At 51.5% G+C, this 21,661-nt stretch overlaps 3 protein-coding genes across 4 annotated transcripts in view; 1 reads left to right on the plus strand and 2 right to left on the minus strand.

The window, feature by feature from the left end:
* RAB3IL1 (RAB3A interacting protein like 1) overlaps positions 1-2,392 on the minus strand; it is a 48,366-nt gene extending 45,974 nt beyond the window's left edge. For both annotated transcript variants that reach the window (XM_025286515.3, XM_025286513.3), the window contains exon 1: positions 1,818-2,392. In XM_025286515.3, coding sequence (XP_025142300.1) covers positions 1,818-1,846 — 29 coding nt within the window. In that variant the 5' untranslated portion in view covers positions 1,847-2,392. The remainder of the gene's footprint in view (positions 1-1,817) is intronic.
* Positions 2,393-5,275: 2,883 nt separating this feature from the next.
* Positions 5,276-15,722, plus strand: BEST1 (bestrophin 1). Its single transcript, XM_006043479.3, has 11 exons — positions 5,276-5,932; positions 6,884-7,071; positions 8,489-8,583; positions 9,061-9,294; positions 9,913-10,067; positions 10,454-10,531; positions 11,022-11,174; positions 11,391-11,471; positions 11,936-12,087; positions 13,970-14,608; positions 15,601-15,722. The coding sequence occupies exons 2-11, from the start codon at positions 6,920-6,922 to the stop codon at positions 15,617-15,619; spliced, it is 1,758 nt and encodes a 585-aa protein (XP_006043541.1). The 5' UTR covers positions 5,276-5,932; positions 6,884-6,919; the 3' UTR covers positions 15,620-15,722.
* A 353-nt stretch (positions 15,723-16,075) lies between these two features.
* Positions 16,076-18,758, minus strand: FTH1 (ferritin heavy chain 1). The gene is made up of 4 exons (XM_025286517.2): positions 18,412-18,758; positions 16,903-17,049; positions 16,493-16,618; positions 16,076-16,396 (listed from the first exon to the last, which is right to left on the minus strand). The coding sequence occupies exons 1-4, from the start codon at positions 18,523-18,525 to the stop codon at positions 16,238-16,240; spliced, it is 546 nt and encodes a 181-aa protein (XP_025142302.1). The 5' UTR covers positions 18,526-18,758; the 3' UTR covers positions 16,076-16,237.
* Between the last annotated feature and the right edge of the window lie 2,903 nt (positions 18,759-21,661).

The raw sequence follows: 21,661 nt of genomic DNA on the forward strand, positions 1-21,661 counted from the left end.
AAAAAAGCTTCCAGGGCTTCCCTGGTGGCTCAGTGGTAAAGAATCGGTCTGCCAATGCAAGAGACGCAGGTTTGATTCCCGATCCGGAAGATCCCACATGCCACGGAGCAACTAAGCCCATGTGCCACAACTATTGAGCCTGCGCTGTGCTCTAGAGCCTGGGAACTGAGACCCCTGCAGCCCACACGTGCTCCACAACAAGTGAAGTCACTGCAATGAGAAGCCAGGGCACCACAGCCAGAGAATAGCTGCTGCTCCCTGTAATAAGGGGCTTCCCTGATAACTCAGTTGGTAAAGAATACGCCTGCAATGCAGGTGAGACCCTGGTTCGATTCCCGGGTTTGGAGATCTGCTGGAGAAGGGACAGGCTACCCACTTGAGTATTCTTGGGCTTCCCTTGTGGATAATAATAATAATTCCCTGTAATAAGAGAAAAACCCGCACAGCAACAAAGAATCAGCACAGCCAAAAATAAATAAAAGTTAATCTCATCTAGAAAAATATCTTCAAAGAAAAATAATAAAACTTCTAAATGATATTGTTACACCTGGACTGCAGACAACCCCTCCTTCCTTTGAGCAGCCACGCTCCAGAAGTCAACAGTAGGAAGGAGGGGGCGATGGATGGAACAATTCACTGCAGTTGAGACGCCAGGATAGAAAGGGCCATTGCTTCCAGATGCCCTCCCCCAGGAACCTGTGTAGCGCAGGACATGTTTACACTAAAAAGTTATTCACTGTTTATCCAAATTCATATGCCACTGACTGTCCTGTAGTTTTACTTGCTGACTCTGGAGCCCTGGCCTGTGTTGGAGAGGGAATGGACCTGGGATTGCCAGGCAACCTGTGTCTGAGGCCAGTCAAGGCTACTCAAGGCAGCTCACTCAGTGGTCCTGATGGTCCCCATGGCTTACTCTTCAGCGACCTGCCCTTATGTCATCCACTCCCACTGCTCTCGAGTCTGGCCACTTCCTGAGGAAGGCTCGCTTCGAAGCCTTACACAGACTCAGAGCAGGCTGCCTGGTCCAACCAGGAGGCAGCTTACACAGTCATTACCACAAGGGCTTGGGACCAGGCAGGCTGGGGTTTGAATGGAGACAAGCAGGTTACTTACCTTCTCTTTGGGCTTGACATCCACGTGTCACAGGTGGACAATGCTTCCTATTCCCCAGTTCTGATGATGAGCTGAGATCATTGCTAAAAAGTGCTTAGTGCACTGCCTGGGAAGATCCCCCTGGAGGAGGGCGTGGCAACCCATTCCAGTGTTCTTGCCTGGAGAATCCCATGGACAAAGGAGCCTGGTAAGGCTTCATAGAGTCCATAGGGTCACAAAGGGTTGGACGCAACTGAGAGGTCAGCACACACACACGCACTGCCTGGCGCCCAGTAAGTGCTGAAGACATGGAAGAAACCATCGTTTCTTGTTCTTTTTTCCTCCTACAATGCCCAGCACAATTTCAGCCAATGGTTAGTGCTTGCTTGAGGAGCTGAACCTCAGGAATCTTCTGAAACAGTGGAGACACGCTACTCTGACCTGCCCATACATCTCAGCTCCGACTCTAATTCTCTATGACTCAAGGCAAGTCAATTTCTGCCTCTACACTTTGGTTTCTTTGTCTACAGCCTGTGAAACTGCTTACATGCCCATTTGACAGATGCGAAAGCTGAGGCTCCTGACTCATGGGGAATGCCTAACAGCACCTTGTGCTCTCACACTCAGTGCAGTCCCCCTTCAAGGCCCCTCTTCCCCCTCCCCTGCCAATTAGCCCCAGTCCTGAGCTGGTGGGTTGGGGGGTGTGGATGGGGTCTATGCCTCACCTGGTGGACCTCAGGGGGACAGAGTCCATGGGGATGGGGTAACTTGGAGATCCCGGGGTTCTCCCCAATGCTGTGATGAGTCCTCTCACTTTGCATCAGTAGTTGGGCTGGCTCTGGCCTATTCCATGCTATTCCATTGTCATCGGCAGGATGGGGCTTGGTAAAGCTGGATCTGAGTGTGTCCCAGCCTCTCTGCCTCTCCTGGTCCCTGTTGTCTTCCTGCAGTAGCCAGAGCTCATGTGTTCATATCTGTGACTGTGGAGTCTGTTTGATCCTTCAGGGATCAGGGCTGCTGTCTCCAGGGTGGAGGTGTTGTCAACTGTCTTGCTTCCAGGCCCCAGGCTGGCAGGATCCCTCCACTCCCCTGTCCAGCTGTGCCAAGACCTCGCCTTCCCTTTCTTGGCTTCTGCCCTGTTCGTACAGTGATTGGCCCAAAAAAGGGGTATGGGCTGGCAGGTGCCCTACACAGAGCCTGGAGGCAGCATCCAGGCCTGGCTGACCCACCTCAGGGCCCCCTGCCAGTACCCCCAGCCAAGCTGGGTCCCCTCCTTCCTGCCCAGCTGAGACAGGGCCTGGAAGGGCACAGTGGCAGGCCCTCTGTGATGTTCCTGTTGCCGCGGTGATCCTAGATGAGAAAGCCATGGCATTCCACCTCTGGAATCTCTACGCATCTGCTACGTCCGCCCCCAGAGATGGCTCTCTGCTGAGGGGTTCGATCTCTATTGCACTTAGAGTCTCCTCTGTGCATCTCCCATCCCTCAGACCTCTTTTCAACCCCACTACCTTAACCAATGAGACCTCACCGCTCAGAAACTGACCTCCAGTGGAAAGATGACAACAGTTGGTGGAAAAGGCACAGGATTTAAAATCAAAAGACCCAGTTTCCAATCCCAACCTGGCTCTTTATAACCATGCTACCTTGGACAAAGCAGGCTTGTCCTCTTCTGTGTACGATGTGGATAACAGTGCCCTGCTTAACTATTCTCAGTAATGCCTCTGTGGCTTTTCACGGGCTGTTCCCCTGGTATGTAATGCATTTTCATTGTTTTCAACTCAGACAAACTCCTACTCATACTTCAAGACCCAGCTCAAATGCTCCCATCTCTGTAAAAGTTTCCCTGACCTCCGCGCACATGGCATAGATATTAGGCCTTGTCCCTCTGTGGTAGAGCTATTTAAGCATTATCCTGGTTTTTATTAACCATGAATTCTTCTTTTAAAAATTAATTGTTTATTTTCGGCTGTGCTGCACGCAGGCTTTCTCTAGTTGCTGGAGCCGGGGCTACTCTTTGTCGTGGTGCACGGGTTTCTTATTGGGGTGGCTTCTCTTGTTGCGGAGCATGGGCTCTAGATTTGTGGGCTCAGTGGTTGTGCCCTCGGGCTTAGATGCCGTGTGGCATGGGGAATCTTCCCACCAGGGATTGAACTCATATCCCTTGCATTGGCCAGCTAATTCTTAACCCCTGGGCCACCAGGGAAGTCCAATCATGAATTCTTGAAGGCAGGAATCAGATTAGGCTCAGTTCTGGCTCCAGAAATGGTTTGTTGACTGACTGTGGAATGGAAAGCAGAAGAGACTGACACGGATGCATTTGGGCCCCATCCTTGCAGGGGTCAATCCTGGGACCTTCGTCCAGGATGGCTTGGGTCAGTGTTCATGGTGGCTTTTCTGTGTGCCCAAGCCATGTCTGCCTGGCTGGGGATATTTACATGACTGAGACCCGGTGGGAAAGACCATGACTTATGCTTGGGGTGTGCCTGTCTTAGGAGTGGGGTGTGACCAAGAGCAGCTGCTCATGGGGTGTGTCTGGGGATGTCCTGGGGCAACTCAGTCAACTGGTCCTGCTGGGATTTGGGACACATTGCCAAGGAACCTGAGGTTCAGAGAAAGGAAGGGAAGACTCCAGTGTCTCCCGACTGCCTGTCCTGGCTCTGTGGCTGCTGGTCAGGGTCAAGGAGATGAAAGTGCCATCCAGTGCCTGTTTCACCATCCACACAGACCAGTGAACCAGGCTTCCCAGGCCAAAGCCAGCTGGTCAAGGGCGCCCTCCAGTGGCCACCACAGTTAGAGGCAGGAACCTGATTGCACAAAGGCAAATGGTTCATTTATTCCAAGACCTAGAGAGCGTCCTCAGGCCAAGTGTGGTGTCAGGCATATGTTTCTATTTTAATTTTAAATGTTTATTAATCATGTGCTAAATGGAAAGCTCTCCCTCTTGAGTGTTGTCGTGTGTTGGTGGGGGAAGAGGGAATACAAGGAAGGAAGAAAATTCTCACAGCGGTGATCCTCAACCCACACCATCCACTAGACTCACCTGCGGAATTTGGAAAATACCAACCACTGGACCCCACCCAGACCAGCTGACTCTGGAGGGTGGGGCAGAGGCGCCAGGGATTTGTGGATGTTCCCCAGGGAGAGTTAACAGACACAAGGACTCTCTTTCCCATCCAACATTCTCACCTGGCTGCTGAGGTCGGCATTATTGTCCCACTTCACAGGTGAGGAGACTGAGGCTCAGGTAAATCTGCCTCTTTCCCCAGTTCAGTTAAAGACAGTGATGGGAAAGGTGTCTCCCACAGCACAGGCAGCAGAGATGCAGCAAATACTCCTCGAAGACGGTCCCTGATCTCTGAAGAGACTCCCTCATAATAGTAATGGTACGATTGTTTGCTGTGATTAGAAGAGCACCCAAGGTCGCTGTGGAATTGTTTCTTTTTCCAGGCATAGAATTATAAAGGCCAGAATGCCGTGCACAAAAATCACCTGGAGTCTCAGCATCGTTAACACTGGGGCGGGGTGTGGGGGTGGGGAGGGAAGGGGAAAGTGAAGGAGAGAGGGAGGGGGCAGGAAGGAGTGCGTTTATTTTAAGGCTCAAGGTCACATTGTAAATCAGGGCTTCGGAATGTGTGGTTGGGAGCCCACTGGCATGATAATTCCCCCAGTGCCTGTTAGACATACAGCATCCCTCAGGTCTCAGAATCAGGCTCTGGAGAAAGATCCTGAGAAGCCACGTATTTAACAAACATTCCAGATTATTCTTACAGCCACCGAAGACCAAGAGCCACTGCTGCTTCAAGCTTTCACTTAATTCAAGAGGAGATATCTCCTAGACCCCATCACTTCCAGCGGCTTAGAAGTCTCACATATGGATTGATGTATTAAAATGTACGGAACCAGCTGTTGAGATATTAACCAGCCTTCCTTGGGGACCTGGGCACGCACTCCCCTATTGCACGGGCTGGCTGGGAGCCAATAGCATAAGCACTGCTGTGTCATCCCGCACCAGGCCCTGTCCCCACACAGCAGCCCCCTTGCCCCGCCTTCTCCTACCATGGCTCTAAAGCAACCTACTAACTGGGCCCTGCCAGCCAATCACAGCCCGAATAATCTATGATGTCACCAGCAGCCAATCAGAGCTCCTCACGAGTATATGCAGAATTTTGTCATCTCCCTGAGGGGATGGAGTTCTAAAGCAACGCCATCCTTTTCAGAGAGGGACACTGAGGCCTAGGGAGAAGCAGAGGGCCACCCAGGGTCACCTCCTCAGGTGGCAGAGCCAGGGCTAGAAGCCAGAACCTCTGACTGTGGTCCAGTGTTCTTTCTGGTACCCAAAGTGCTGCACAAGCCCACAGGGCCTGGGCAAAGTCTCCCCTCTCTTGACGGCTCCTGGCATTGGCGTTAAGGCCCAAGGCCTCCTCTTCCCCACAAGATCTTGCTCTCCCTGCAAGACCTCAGGGATCAGAAACAGACCCCTCAGTTTAGGGCCCAGAGGAAATGGCAGGATGATCAGGGCCCAAGGTGGAGGGGGTTGCCCTCAATTCCAGCCCTGGTCTCAACCCAACCCCCAACCCCCATCCTCCGGAAGGAATTAGAGAGGCCCTGGCTGGACTGTGATGCCTGCTGTTTAAGGGGAGATTACGAGGAGGGGGCCAAGACAAGGGCTCCTTTGTGGAGGGCCTCTGGCTTAGGGAGTCAAGTGACCATATAACACACACGTGGGCAGTGCCAACCCCTAAGTGTGGGCAGGGGCACTGGCCCTAGGAACCCAGAGAGTCCCACCAGTCCTGTGGCCAGACCTTTTGTGGGATCGCCTGAACAGCCAGGAGCCCCAACTGTAAGTAAGGGGTTATCCCAGCAGGCTGGGCTAGGGCTCTGAGGGCCACTGGGGTGGATGACCCTGCACATGTGCACATGATGGGTACACACAGGTGTGTGGGCACCTGTGTGTCTGTGCAAAGGCCCTGAGGTGGGAGTAACTAACTTAGGGAACACCAGGCACAGAGACGGCCAGTGCGGCTGCACCAGAACAGGTAGGGGGATGGTGGCCAATCATTGCTTCAGAAAATTTTTTTTGAGCACCTCCTATGAGAACTTCCATTCCCAGGAGGGAATAAGCAGTAAACATGCAGATAGCCTGCAAAATATAACCATGAGTATAACACAATGAGTGTTATGTAGAAAAATTGAGCAAGGTGAGAAGAGAGGGCTGGTGGTACTAGGGTGTTATTTCCAGGTAGGGTGGCTGGGGACATCCTTTCTGAGGAAGTGATCCAAAGTGGGAGTGGGCCATAAAGTTAGATTAGGAAGCACATCCCCCAGGAATGAGGATCAGTAGGTGGAAAGGCCCTGGGGTCACCATTCAGTAATGTCTCTACCATCCAAGCTCTGTTCTGGGCACTGGGGACAGGGTGGTGGCCAAGGCTGACCATGTCCCTTACCAGTTCTCACTCCAGGGTGGCTGGCAGAGACTGGGGGGGTGGGGGCCACTGAACATGATGGGCTTAGAACACAGGAAGGAGCCCATGCTTAGGTTTTTGGACACTTGTGTTGCTACCTTTGTAGCACAATTAAAGGGCACAGAGTTCTGTGTGCCCTCCATGCCAAGGCTAAGGACATCGCCTGAGCTCAATTCCCTAGCTTCTTGGAGGGTACCTCCCAGGGTCCAGATGAGAAAACTGAGGCCCAGAGCAGGGAAGGGTCACTCATGAGTCCTGGACAGACTCTGAAGAGGTCCCTGCTCCCTCCTGCCCACCCCCACCAGTATCCCGCTCTGTCTGTCCAGCAGGACCCAAGCCCACCTCCTGCAGCCCAGTGCCTGGCCATGACTGTCACCTACTCGAGCCAAGTGGCCAATGCCCGTTTAGGCTCCTTCTCCCGCCTGCTGCTGTGCTGGCGAGGTAGCATCTACAAACTGCTCTATGGCGAGTTTCTCATCTTTCTGCTCTGCTACTACATCATCCGCTTCATTTACAGGTTCGGGGGAACAGGGGGTACAGCTCCAAGGCTTGGAGCTCCAAAGACCTCAGTGATCTAGGAGGCCAATGCACAGAGACCTATAAGGCTGCGCTAAGCTTGTGGAAAAGCCCTAGGGTCAGGGGCTGGCGACCTGGGGGCTGGGGAGAAGAAAGGAGACAGCCTGGGAGGGAAACGCAGTACAGGTTGGAGCATCTCAGAAACCCTTTCCTCCATCCCAGGGAGGGCCCTTATCTGGTCCCATCCAGTTAGCCGGTTTTCCTGAATCCCACATGGTTTCTCTCACAGGCCCAGACCATGCTCTTTTTTTCCCCCAATACAAACATTTATTTAAGCAATATAGCAATATATTCTGTGGTCAATAAAACTACAGAATATATAATAGCATTTTTAATGAGAAAAGCATTAATGATGACAATGAATTGAAAAATACCAAATACATAAATTTCTTGAGTTCATAAGGATAATACTAATAACAGAGCACATTTGTTTTCTTTGGTTGTTACTAGGGCACCAATATACTTTAGAAAATTAGGCTTTATTTTTTAGAGCAGTTTTACAGTAGTAGCAAGACTGAGCAGAAGGTACAGAGAATTTGCATGTACCCCACCCCCTCCTGCCACACACACAGCCGTCCCCACTATCAACATCCTACCAGAGAGTGGGATGTCTGTGATAATAGACGAACCCACACTGACACCTCATTATCACCCAAAGTCCATAGTTTACGTTAGGGTTCCTCCTTGGCGATGTACACTCTATGGGTTTGGACAAATGTGTAATGACTTGCATCCACCATTACAGTGTCGTACAGAATAATTTCATTGCCCTGAACCCTAAAACCCCCTCTGTGCTCAACTGATTCATCCCCTCACCACTTTTTTTTTTTTAAGACAAAACACTTTATTTCAACATTTTTTAATATATTATTTTTATTCATGTGGCTGCACTGGGCCTTAGTTGTGGCATGCTATATCTTTAGTTGTGGCATGTGGGATCTAGTTCCCAGACCAGGAATCGAACCTGGGCCCCTGTATTGGGAGTGGAAGTCTTAGCCACTGGACCACCAGGTAAGTCCCTCAACCTGCTTTCAAACAACTGTCTTTTGGATCCTTTAAAAGGGTCGGCAGTGCCTAAAACTGACTCTTTCAGCAGGACCTGCCTTCCTCGACCTCAGAGAAAACCTCCTGAGGGTTTCTCCTCCAGGCATGGAGCAGAGGCCCCTTTGGGGTTTGGGGGCTGTGGGAGAAAGAAGAGGGACCTGGCTCAGGCCAGAGGAGGGGCCCCAGGCAGGCCAATGAAAGGGAGGAAATGAGGCTATCACTGTCTTGCCCTGGGACTGGCCGGACCTGGGACGGGTCTCAGCCATCTCCTCCTAGTGTTTACACATCTTTACCCCAACCCCTCCCTCCCCCAGAATGGCCCTCACGGACGAACAGCAGGTGATTTTTGAGAAGCTGACTCTGTATTGCGACAGCTACATCCAGCTCATCCCCATCTCCTTCGTGCTGGGTGAGCTCCCCTTTCTGCGCGTGGGGGTCCCGGTGGCTTCTCCAGGTTCCAGACAGGCAGATCACGAGGAGCTCCTGGGAAGGCCAGTTGCACGTCAGTGCCTCTCGGTGGTTCAGGGGAATGGAAAGCCTGCAGCCAGAGGGAGTGACATTAGGCATTAGGAGGGATGTCCGGCTAAGAGCACATGAGATCCCACTTTCTGAGGGCAGTGCTGACGTTATAGTAGTCTCTGGAGCCTTATGCAGGAGGGGAGGGATCTGGCGGATTTCCGGGAAAGCCAGTGGGGCCACAGAGAGAACACCTGGCTCTCGTGCCTTCACACAAGGCTCTGATGGTCTCTCCTTCCCGAGCGCCTTCCAGCAGGGTTGGGGCTGGGTTCAGCCAATTAGAAGGATGGAGAAACCGAGGCATCGCCCTCGCTGGGCTCCGGCCGCAGCGTGGGCCTTCGCCCCTCGCCCCCCACACCTCTCTGCCTAGGCTTCTACGTGACGCTAGTCGTGACCCGCTGGTGGAACCAGTATGAGAACCTGCCTTGGCCCGACCGCCTCATGAACCTGGTGTCGTCCTTCGTTGAGGGCAAGGACGAGCAAGGCCGGATGCTGCGGCGCACGCTCATGCGCTATGCCAACCTAGGCAACGTGCTCATCCTGCGCAGCGTCAGCGCTGCGGTCTACAAACGCTTTCCCAGCCCACAGCACCTGGTGAAAGCAGGTGGGCGGGGCCAAGTGGTGCGGTAGGCGGGGCCAGAGGGTGATAGGGGCGGAGCCGCAGCTGAACATGGGTGGAGTCAGAGGTCCTTGGGCTGAGGATTGGGTGGGACCAGAAGTGGGGTGGGGTCGAGATCTGGTAGGCGGGGACCTGAATTGGGCGGGGCGGAGTCAGGGGTCTGAAAGTGGGTAGAGGCCAGGAACCTACGCGCAGAGGACAGGGGTTTGAGACAGGGCTAAGGACTCATGGAGGGATGAAGCTTCGAAGAGTGAGGGTTGAGGGCCCCAGCGGGGCTTCGGGAACTAGTGAGGAATCAGAGTCTACCTCCGTCTGCTCTTTTGCTTCCTGGTGTCCGGTTTCCAGCCTGTATGTCAGCAACCTCTGTCTCTGGCTTGCCTGGCCAGATCCTGGTTAATAAGACAGATCCCTCTCACGTCTTCCGCCCAGAGTATCACAGAGTAGAAATTCAGTAATTATTTGTTAAGAGAAGGAGGATGGCAAAGAAGCTCTGAGGTCCTGTGGGCTCAGCAGGGACTTGGTCTTGAACTCTGGACCCCAGGGCCTGGCCAGCCACCCCTTCTGCAGCTTCTCCTACCCACTGTCTTCTCCACTCTCCTGCAGGCTTCATGACACCTTCGGAACACAAGCACTTACAAAAACTGAGCTTACCACACAACTCGTTCTGGATGCCCTGGGTGTGGTTTGCCAACTTGTCAACAAAGGCATGGATTGGAGGTCGAATTCGGGACCCTATCCTGCTCCAGAGCCTGCTCAACGTGAGCCCATTACATTGATGGGACTAATGCGGAGCAGGCAGGGTCCTACCCCATGAGGAACAGGTTTCCTACAAAGAGAAGGCTTGAGCCCCTGAGGGTCTTCCCAGAGCCTGCCGTGGGACTGTAAGATCTCTTCCAACAGGATTCCATAGCCCAAGGTGGCCGCTTTTCAATTTCCCCTCCCATCCTCTCTCTAAAGTGGACTCCAAGATCCTGGTTCCTTTTTGATAGTTGAGGAGGCTGAGGCACAGAGTGGTTAAGTGTGCTGCCCATGACCACACAGCCAGGGTCTGAGCTCCAGACCCTGGTATTTGGGGATGAGCTGGGGGCTGAGCCTGGAGAGCAGGTGGTGGTCAAGACTCCAACCCTTCTTCCTGCTCCCCTAGGAAATGAACACCTTGCGTACTCAGTGTGGACAGCTGTATGCCTACGACTGGATCAGTATCCCACTGGTGTACACTCAGGTGAGGACTGGACTGGCGAAACTGTCCCTTTGGGAGACTGAGAAGACCCAAGGAGCAGCCTGTGATGGGAAGGGCTCACTTAGAGACTGAAGAAGAGGCTTCCTCTGGGAGTCACGCCTGGACTCTGCAGGGTCTTTTTAATGCCAAGTTCAAAGAGTTCGGGCCCCTGCCTGGTCCAGGCAGTGGAGGCAATGTGATTACCCCCATTTGATTTAATTTTTTTTTTTTTAACCTTTGACTGTGCTGCAAGGACTGTAGGATATTAGTTCCCTGTCCTGGAATGAACCCAGCCCCTCAGCAATAAGAGCATGGAGTCCTAACCACTGGACTGCCAGGGAATCCCCTCCCCATTTTAAAGAGGAGATCACGGAGACCCAAAGTCACACGAATGTGCAATTCAGGGCAAGGCCTGTCCTCCCAGCCTAGGAAGCGGCCTGATCCCACAGTCCCCACCCAGCCCATAGCTGCCGCTCCCTCCCTTCCCTCCCAGGTGGTGACCGTGGCAGTATACAGCTTCTTCCTGGCTTGCCTGATTGGGCGGCAGTTTCTGAACCCAGCCAAGGCCTACCCTGGCCACGAGATGGACCTCGTTGTACCCCTCTTCACGTTCTTGCAGTTCTTCTTCTATGCCGGCTGGTTGAAGGTAAGCCTCCCTGGGACAAGGCTGGCTGTGGCCCAAGGGTCATGGCCAACCAGGAAAGGAGGGTCCCTACATTGTGGCTTTGGAGACAGTAGTCAGGCAAGAAGGACATCATTGAGGGGACGGAGGGGTGGAAATGGCAGGAGTCCAGGTTTAGGGTGGGAGCAAGGCAGCAGGGGGTTCCACCTGAGGATTTCCGGAACCTCATTTACCCTTGAGGTGGCAGAGCAGCTCATCAACCCATTTGGAGAGGATGATGATGACTTTGAGACCAACTGGATTGTCGACAGGAGCTTGCAGGTATGAGGGGAGGAAGAGAACCTGTCCCCTGGACCCAGGGAGGGGGCCCCACAGTTCTGTGAACTGCCCTCCAACCATTCACTCCCAGGATTCTCAGTCTAACTTCTGAAGCTATAGGTAGCATCAGTCTCTTCATTTCAGAAGAAGGGCATCTGAGGCCCAAAGAGAGAGAAGTGACCCCTCCAAACTGTTATTTGCTCATTTGTGTCCGACTCTGCAACCCCAAGGACTGTAGGCCGCCAGGCTCCTCTGTCCATGGAAATCTCCAGGCAAGAATACTAGAGTGGATTGCTATTCCCTTCTCCAGGGGATCTTCCCAACCCAGGGATCAAACCTGGGTCTCCCACATTGCAGGCAGATTCTTTACCATCTGAGCCACCAGTGACCTCTCCAAGTCACCTGGCAAATTCATGGCCAGTTAGGGCTTATCTTTCTGTTGGACTTCTTCTGTCCCTCATGACCAGGTGTCCCTATTGGCTGTAGACGAGATGCACCAGGACTTGCCACCGATGGAGAGAGATATGTACTGGAATGAGCCAGAACCACATCCCCCCTACACAGCCGCTTCTGCCCAGTCTCGTCGACCCTCATTTTTTGGCTCCACCTTCAACATCAGGTGGGAAGTGCCAGGGAGCCACTTCAGTGGGTATAAAACTCCAAATGCAAGTGTCTGCTTAATTAAGAACTTAGAGCTAGTTAATACATGTGCATGCTCAGTTGCTCAGTCAAGCCTGACTCTTTGTGACCCCATGGACTGTAGCCCGCCAGGCTCCTCTGTCCGTGGCATTTTCCAGGCAAGAATACTGGAGTGGATTGCCATTTCCTCCTCCAGGGGATCTTCCAGACCCAGGAATTGAACCCGTCTCCTGCATTGGCTCTTTACCACTGAGCCACCAGGGAAGCCAGTTAATGCCTATTGGGTGTCTTACTAAGTGCTGGGCATTGTACCATGCTCTTTATATATATATATATATATATATATATATATATATGTAAGCTATTTTGTTGTTGTTCCACTAACCTTGGTTTGTTATCTCTAGTATTTAGATAATTAAGTCCAGGTTCAGAGAGTTTAAATCAGTTGCCCAACCCAAGGTCACATAGCTAGCAAGCAGCACAGGTGAGCCAGGTATGTCTGGTTCCAGCTCCATACCCTAACACTTACCTTGTGCTGTATAAGGACTCTTAAAGCTATAAGGGCCCTTAGGTACTTCCAATCAAACCCCTCTGTGTCCAGAGTTGGAAACTGAGGCTGAGAGAGAGAAGGGACTTACTCAAGGGCAGTCAGTGGTTAGTGATGCAGCTATGTCAGGGCCTGGTTCCTGACTCTGGCTTAGAACTCTTGTTTTCTAATAAGCTGGGGTGGAATGAAGAGTGGGAGTGGGGTTCCCTGGGCAAGGGAGCAAGCAGGAAGTTGGGTCATCACAGGCACCTTCTGAGTAGGCTTCTTGCTCCAGAATATAGGCCTCATGTCATCCACAGCAGCCACACTTTGTCCTGCATGGGTCCTGTTTCCCTGATTTGGTTAGAATCTATCTAGAGTTGTACCTGGGCCAATGGGCCAAGGGGCTGCCCCCAGACCGCTCTGTCTCCCCAGGATGACAGAGTGTGTGGGTGTGTGTGGCGGGGGGGACTTTGGAGAGTGTTCGCTGCATCTCAGGGTCCATCCCATCAAGGTTTTCTGCCACAAGTTTAAAAGCACTGTTCTTTTTCTAAGAACCGAATATCCTATTAAGCTGTCAGTAGAATTAGCTAGAGTCCAGTTTGTGCAAGGAAGGTTTGGATAAGTGATCAAATGATTAAGGATGGAGGCTTGCTTAGGTCAGAAACGTTGCTGGAGGTCGCCTCTGAGTTCTCCATGGACTGTGCTCCAGCAGCTGGGGAAGGTGGATAACAGACTAATAACACGTAGACTTGCCTACAAGAAGCAGTTTAGTGAGGGAGCTCAAATCAGGGGCCCAGTCTCTGATACAAGGTATAAAGTACTGGATGGCTGGGTAAGGGACAGAGGATAGAACAGAGATCACCTTTGGCCACCTGAGAGGTGGCCTCCAGCTGGACTAGGACCTGGACCCTGAAGCATGGGGAGAATCTGGACATGGGCCAGGGCAGCCACATTCTGGGGTAGGTAGGTTTTCCCTTGCAGAGTAAAGGCTTTAGGTTCCCAGGAAGTCAGGTTTTCCCCATACCTGGGGACTGCCAGTTGATTGCCTGGAGTGATGGGTTTTAAAAGGAAAATGTGGGTGCTGAAGAGGAAGTCCTTAAATACCTGGCTGGGAAGTTTGGACATTAATAGGGACAAGAGGTGAGCTCAGCCAGGAGGGATTAATTGAGAGGCACAGGATGGATCAGCAGAGAGGTGAGTCTAAGGTGAGGTGAGGAAGACTGTGTTCTGGGCCTGGGGCCAGAGGGAGGGAGATGGTAGGGTAAAGGAGAAGTCACATCAGGCTTCAGGCCATTAACCCTCCACTAAACCCGAGTCTTCTGTTTCTTTCTAGTCTGGATAAGGAAGACATGGAGTTTCAGCCAGATCTAGAGGAGCAAGAGGGTGCTCACTCTGGCATCATTGGCCGCTTCCTAGGGCTGCAATCCCATGACCGCCAGTCCCCTAGGACAAACTCAAAGACCAAACTACTGTGGCCGAAGAAAGAAGTCCATTCACATGAGAACCAGCCCAAGAACCTTGGAGGGGCCGGACAGAACACTAGCGACCAGGCAGACAGCAAGGCCTGGAAGGGGGAAGATGTTTTCAAGTCCGCGGTGCTCTTCGGAAGGTCAGGCTACCACAGTGCCCCACAGACACCCCTCAGCCACACCCCTATGGTCTTTCCACCTGGACAGTCAGCACCCTCAAGTCTTCGCAGAATCTCAGGCATAGATGACCCTGTCAAAGATCAAAGCCTTCAGCCTGCAACCCCCAGGTCCAAGAAGAGTTTTGAATTGCTCCCAGAGAATGCTGGGGCCTCAACGGAGCACCCAGAAGTTTTTCACATGAGAAGGAAAACTGTTGAGTTTAACCTGATGGACATGTCAGAGGGCCCTGAACATCTCAGAGAACCACATTTGGGACAATCGACAAGCAACATACACACTATACTCAAAGATCATGGAGATCCTTATTGGGACTTGGAAAACAGGTCTGTCCTCTACTCAAACCAGGGTCACTGACCCCTCAGCTCCCCAGGGGTGATCCTCACCAGCTTCCCTTGCTCTGAGTCCCACCTTTTGTTTACAATTCTCTTGTGGTCCTGTGGTGGCCGGGGCATGCTGATCCTATGCCCAGCACTGGCTTGGGATACACACCTGGCTGCCACAGCAGACCCATGGAAAAGTGTTGGGCGACTTTTGCTTTTGCATCACTTTTGCATCGCCAGGACTTCTCTGGGGCCCAGGTATAGGAAGGTGAGGTGGTACTGACAGGAATGATGTCAAAGGGCCATGAGGCCGGGTTTAGACGGGCAGATGTTACAGTGGACCCAGCTCACTTTAAGCAGGGGTGGCAAACACATGGGGCAGAATTCAGGACTCTAAGCTGTAGCCCAAGAACTCAACTTACTGCCCAGGCTTAGCTGGGAAGTCACATATGAGCTCTGCCCCCTAACCGTTAACAGGGGTCCTGAAGCACTTTTGAGTATACCATCCACAACCCCGAGAAATGGCAGATAAGGTGGGGGAATCCAGATCCACTGGGGCATCTTACGCTTTGGGGACCTCACTAAAGACTTCTGAACTTAAATGAGCTCTTCCTGTTTTGAGGTCAACCTAAAGCTGTTGCAATACCACCCGAGGTTTCCCTTTATTCCAGATTTCCTGGACATCCACTCACCCAGTTAGAGCCATACTACCCCACCCCCAATCACCATGGGAGAGGAAGTGTAACTTCCCATTTCTGGATTCTCAAAGCAGTTCTTCTGTGGTCATAATACATAGCTCTGAAAACATTTAACAAATCCCTGTGGCTGGTTGAGAGGATAATATAGCTGGCTAGCAAGGACTCTGCCGTCTTCCAACACTATTCACTGGTGGATATTTAAGATGTCTTAATTTTTGCCCTCCTACTGCAGCTACTATCATACTGAAATGAAGGTATCTTTCTATACTCATGTAAACTTTCTCAAATTCTCACTAGGGATGAAGCACATTCCTAGCCTGCTTCCTCCAAAGGGGATGCTCCACCGGCCTGGTCCTACCTGCGTGTACACCAGCAGGACACTGATCCAGTCATAGGCATATAGCTGTCCACACCGAAGAGTATGTTTCTATGACAGCCTGAAATAAATGGTTAGCTTCATGGATAACAAAAACCAGTAGTTGCAATTCTACTTTAAGCCTTAAAATGCTTTTTGTACATATAAATTGTGAAAGCTAGAGCTGCTGGAAACATAGAATACCTAATTCAGAATCAGGAGTCCTTAAGTTCTGTGTGAATTGAATACACTCAAGCCTTGATACCCTTCCCAAACTAAGGAATTTAATAAATAAATACAAATCCTTCTCGGTGTTCCATTTTGATTAGCGTGACTGAACCATGGTGGCACTTACACGTTCAATCAAGGTGACCTAGATACTTTTCCCACCCATCCCAAAACTCATGAGACAACAACTGGGTACCAAATTACTTTATTTGAAGGAATGGTACTAAAGAAAGAACTTAAGTAGATGTTTTGTTACAACTTATAGAAAAGATGAAGGTAACCCAAATATGCATGCACTGCCTTGGTGACCAGGGAAGTCACCCCTGTGGCTGTGGGAAACCAGCCTTAGGCTTAGCTCTCACTGTGTCCCAGGGTGTGCTTGTCAAAGAGGTACTCTGCCATGCCAGATCCAGGGGCCCCCATCTTGCGCAGGTTGGTTATGTGGTCACCCAATTCTTTGATGGCTTCCACCTGCTCATTCAGGTAATGAGTCTCAATGAAATCACACAGCTGAAAAAGAGAACGGGCAAGAAAGTTACTGGTAAGCCTCCCCAGCCCCTCAGGCAATTATCTCCTCCATTCACTCCCAGGTGTCAGTGTACTCACATGGGGATCATTTTTTTCAGTGGCCAGTTTGTGCAGTTCCAGTAGTGACTGATTCACACTTCTCTCCAAGCACAGCGCACATTCCATTGCAGTCAGCCCATTCTCCCAGTCATCACGGTCTGGTTTCTGAACGGGAGGAGCTAAGGTCAGTGTACCTGCAACCTCTACATAAAAACGCCAAGCCAGGAAGCATCTAGTGTGTAACAAACTGCGACTGGCAAAAGGAAGCGCGCCAAGGTCCCCCTGACAACGGTTTTCAATTGAATATCCTGGCCCACTTTAGTTTAAATGGTGCTTGAAAATGCACAAAAAACTAAAGCCCAATGTCTCATCTAACGATGACAACTGCTGGCATCAGGGATTTCTGATACGTGAGGATTGCTAAGACAACCCAAGGATCTTTCGTTTACCTTGATATCCTGAAGGAAGATTCGGCCGCCTCGCTGGTTCTGCAGCTTCATCAGTCTCTCAGCATGTTCCCTCTCCTCATGAGATTGGTGAAGAAAGTATTTGGCAAAGTTCTTCAAAGCCACATCATCACGGTCAAAATAGTACGACTGAAGTAGAACATGAACATGTTAGACCCAAAAAAGGCAGTCTGCTACCTGGTTTCTCAAAACCCAGCAAGGGTCTGAGCCTAAAGAGACTGGAGTAGGGTGTGTTCCCGGATTGAACAATAACTCATTTTTACTCTGAAACACAAAAATGAAACTTGGTCCTTGAAACTGGAAGTCTGCTTCCCGTAGAATAGCATGGGAACGGTCTCTACCACGGAACTTAAACATTTCTGTTAGCGCAAAGTACCCTGCACTATTAGTGCCTTCTCTTCTCTGAACAATCTTTTCAAACTTGAGCTATCAGCTTACAGCAGGCTGATGGATTTCTAAAATTATCCCATGTAGGCAAGGTAACAGTTACCGGAAACGCTGCTGCACATTTAATGCTAAATATATTGCCAGTAGAATAGAAAAATTTGATTCCGTTTTACATCCTTGCTGTATTCAGGTGTTCCTAAAATGGAATGACAGTTACAGAGATCCAGGTCTGTTCCAAACCCACCTACAACATGTCTATTCTTGGATGATTTGCACAACGCTGGCGGTTAAGACAGTTCTAAAACTCTTACCACACCGCCTAAAACAAGGATTTTGGAAAACTGATTTCACGCATTAATGCATGGGAAAATATCTGGCCCCGTAACTGTTGGTAGGTGGACTTTATCCAAGAACTGAGGGTTCAATTACGCCACAACCCTTACACACAAAAAAGATAAATTAACTAGCCGGGCGCAAGGACGGGTGACTTAGAAGGCGCCAGTGTCGGCAGAAGGGGAGATTTCTAGATATGCTTCCATTTAAGTGGGACTTAAGAGATAAGCAGAGCAGAGAGGTGCGGCCGGTTCTTCGGCCCAAGAGATAAACCACTTCGCGCCAGCCCCCAGAGCTGGCTGGACACCATTACCCAGAAGGCCCCGCCGCACTCAGGAGGGTGGGAGCTTAACCTCCTAACGCCACCCAACCCCCACCTCCCCCTTGATCACGTGATCGGGGGCACAAGAAGGGATGGAAATGCTAAAGTCCACTCTCCAAACTGCAGAATCGTACTGGTGGTCAGCGTAGCAACCCCGTAAGGAAACTCAGCTCCCTTTAAACAAAAAATGGTGCGCAGAAGCGGCCCTGGCCTATGAGGGAGCACTCCCAGGAGACAACTGCTCAGAATTTCTGCGCATAAGTCCTCGGGGATTTGGAGCAACCTCCATTTTCCAGGAAGGGCGCAAGGAGGTGGGAGACTGGAGGCGGGAAGCTGGCGGGAAGCTAGCTGGAGACGGGAGGGCCCGCCGGGAGCCACACCCCCACCCCCACCCCGCCCAGCCACCCGGGGAGGCCGCGCCCGCCTCCCGCCGGCCAGCCCGCGCTCACCATGGACAGGTAGACATAGGAGGCGTAGAGCTCCAGGTTGATCTGGCGGTTGATGGCGGCCTCCGAGTCCTGGTGGTAGTTCTGGCGCACCTGCGAGGGGGATGCGGTCGTCATGGTGGGCGGCTGAAAATGGGCGGTGGTGGTGGTGGTGGCGGCGGCGGCGACGGCCGAGCGGCGCTGGAGCGGTGGCGGGGACCTTGGGCCGGTCGGAGGGCGCTGTCAAGTGGTGACGAGGGCTGGCTCTGAGTGGCCGGCCGGGGTAGGGGGGGACGAGCAGCCGGGTTCCGTTCAAGCACTGTTGAAGCAGGAAACCACGGCGACTCTCCGCTAAGACTGTGGCGCAGGTGGCCGTCGCCCGCCTCTTATAGCCGGAGCGGGCGTCAGCCCCGCCGCGGCCAATCACGCTGCCCGCCCGCCGAGCCCCGCCCCTTCCGGTGCAAGCGCAGCTCCGACCAGCTGGGATGTTGGGCTGGGGGAGGGGAGGGACGGAGGCGGGGGCGGTGGTGGGGCCTGGGGGCCCTGAAGGCCTCTGTTTGTTGTTTGCAGCGTTAGGCGTGTTCCAAGGGGTTGGAGAAGACCTAATTGGGGCGGGGGGCAGGAAGCCCAACCCGGAGCCCTGACCCGATGGCGTCCTGGGGTCTAGGAAACGACGGGAAACTGCCCCTGATCCCAGGGGCGTCGGGGCGAATCCGAGGTCCCAAAAGGCTCCCCGAGACTCTTGGCCAAGGGCACCTGAAAATTCGGAGCCCTAGAGCGGCAGTTGCCACCCCCACAGCCCGAGGTGGTTACCTTTTAATGCAAATAGGGAACTTTGGGGGTGAACGTGGGCCCGGGGAGGCCGAGTGAGTGGGGCTGGGAAAGGGGCTCGCTTTCTCTTCCTCAAAGCCTAGAAAGGGGCCGAATGCAGGCGGGGTGGGGATCCAACGCCCTTCGCAGGTCGGCCCCCCCACCCCCCGCCCGCTTTCGGCTCCGACGACCGTGTCCGCCTTTTGCTGAAAGCAAATATGGCTCCTCGTGCATTTGATACAACAAAGACTGGGCGGGCTGTGTTTCCTGAGAGACGCGGAGACCGCCTTCCCGAGAGAAGGGTGGGGCTGAGCCACTGTTGTTCAATTTTTAAGTCGTGTCTGAGTCTGCGATCCCATGGACGGCAGCCCACCAGGCTCCCCCGTCCCTGGGATTCTCTAGGCGAGAACACTGGAGTGGGTTGCCATTTCCTTCTCCAATGCATGAAAGTGAAAAGTGCAAGCGAAGTTGCTCAGTCATGTCCGACTCTTCGTGACCCCATGGACTGCAGCCTCCCAGGCTCCTCCGTCCATGGGATTTTCCAGGCAAGAGTACTGGAGTGGGGTGCCATTGCCTTCTCCGAACCCCATGCACTGGTCTCTGAGAAAATCTCCGGTAACTTAAAACACAGAGGCCGGGGTTAGAAAAGAGGGACGAAGCCACTAGGATCTTGAAAGGATACCTCGAGGCCATTTTGAAATGGCCTGTTTTATCGGCCCCAGTCCCAGGAGCCTCAGACTGAGGAGGCCCTACAGGGAGCCACCCCCGGGTTGTCCTTGGAGAGAAGCTGATGGCACTGCGTGACAGATGCCAGGGACCCTGGGGGAGGGGGCAATGCGTGTGGCTTGCAGCTGTGCACGGAGTGGGTGTGAGTTCGTGGATGGCAGAAATGGAGCCCCGCCAAGCACCTGCTCCCAGTCGGCTACCCTCGGGGTCACTATTCTTAGCCAGGGTCTGAAACACAGGGTTGGAGGACCTACCCAACAACCTTTGCAGAATATTCACAAACGTGCAACTAGAAGTTTGACCTCCAAACTTTTTTTTTTAATCCTTTTTTTATTTTATTTTTAATTTAAAAAGACAAAAAAGATATGTCTCTGTAACTGAATCACTTTGCTATACAGCAGAGATTAGCACAACATTGTAAATGAACTGTTTCCATCGTAAAAAGTGTTTTTTAAAAGAACTTTACTAAAATACTAAGTTGCTGGTTGAATTATAAGGGTTTCTCTTGAGTATTCATTTCAAAATAAACATGTTAGTTTCACGAAAAAAGTTTTCAATGGAACAAGAGCCCCGTACAATAAGGTAAGCAGAAGGATAGTGGGAGATTACAGACGAGGGGGGCTTTACCCAGTCTGGGATAAGAAGTCAGGGAAAAAAAAAAAAAAAAAGAAGTCAGGGAAAGCTTCCCTAAGAAAGTGACACAGGAGCAAAGTCTGAAGGAAAGGTAAAGAAGGAGGTGGGGAGAGAATTCCAAGCAGTTGTTGAGTTGCTGAGCTGTGACCAACTCTTTTGAGACCCCATGGATTGACTGTAGCTTGCCAGCCTCCTCTATGCGATTTCCCAGGCTGATCACTGGAGTGGGTTGCCATTTCCTTTTCCAGAGCAGCTTCCCAATCCAGATGCTTCCCAAACCAGAATATCCTTCGTTGGCAGGCGAATTTCTTTACCACTGAGCCACCTGGGAAGCCTCTATATTCAAAGGTATAAGGTGTGGAAATGCATGGCTTGTCCAAGGCACCTTAAGGAAATACCTTGGCCTGAGAGTCAGTGTTGGAGAAGGCTGGAAGGGTAGGACAGGGGCCAAGTTAGGAAAGGTTGTGTGCTGTAAAAAGGAGTTCATTTTTATCCTGAAGAACATGGAGACACTAAAGGATTTCTGTCCGGAGAAATAATGTGTTAATTTTAAGAAAACGTATACTGAATTAACAGAAAAACTAGTAGGATAAGAGTATGGTTAAGTCACCAGATGCAGTTTTCTTATGTAACAGTCACTACCAGTTAGAAAACATAATGAAGGAAAGCATTGCTTTCATTTATAGTAGCAACAAAAGCTCAAAGTACCTAGGAATAAAATTAACAAATAGGTGAAGAAAACTATGTATGTTTACTGCTGGACAGAAAAGAAAACTTCATAAATGAAGAGATACCATGTTTCTAGATAGCCAACCTCGGTTTTGTAAAGCTGTCAATTTTCCCCCAAATAAACCTATAAATTCAGGGCAGTTTCTATAAAACTCAGTAGTCTTTTGGAACCTTGACAAAATGATTCTAAAGTTCATTTGGAAGAGTGTATAGAAAAGCTGACAAGCATTTTAGGGGGGAAATGTTGCGTGGTTAGATTTGCTCTCCCTGATATATAAAAAAAATTAGTGTAATATACTATAAACGAGTTGGTACTGGAACAGGAAGAGATACGTAGATCAATGCTACTAAACAGTCCTACCTCATAGGGATGGGA

Source organism: Bubalus bubalis, chromosome 5 (genome assembly GCF_019923935.1).
Source record: "Bubalus bubalis isolate 160015118507 breed Murrah chromosome 5, NDDB_SH_1, whole genome shotgun sequence".
Classification (NCBI taxonomy): Eukaryota; Metazoa; Chordata; class Mammalia; order Artiodactyla; family Bovidae; genus Bubalus; species Bubalus bubalis.

Coding starts and splice junctions, on each gene's coding strand:
- FTH1 (XM_025286517.2), bottom strand. CDS start 18,525: ATGACGACCGCATCCCCCTCGCAGGTGCGCCAGAACTACCACCAGGAC. Junction 16,619..16,902: donor TCTTCCTTCAGGATATCAAG/GTAAACGAAAGA, acceptor CCTCCCGTTCAG/AAACCAGACCGTGATGACTG. Junction 16,397..16,492: donor CTGAAAAAAATGATCCCCAT/GTGAGTACACTG, acceptor TCTCTTTTTCAG/CTGTGTGATTTCATTGAGAC.
- BEST1 (XM_006043479.3), top strand. CDS start 6,920: ATGACTGTCACCTACTCGAGCCAAGTGGCCAATGCCCGTTTAGGCTCC. Junction 11,175..11,390: donor TCTATGCCGGCTGGTTGAAG/GTAAGCCTCCCT, acceptor TTTACCCTTGAG/GTGGCAGAGCAGCTCATCAA. Junction 11,472..11,935: donor TTGTCGACAGGAGCTTGCAG/GTATGAGGGGAG, acceptor CCTCATGACCAG/GTGTCCCTATTGGCTGTAGA.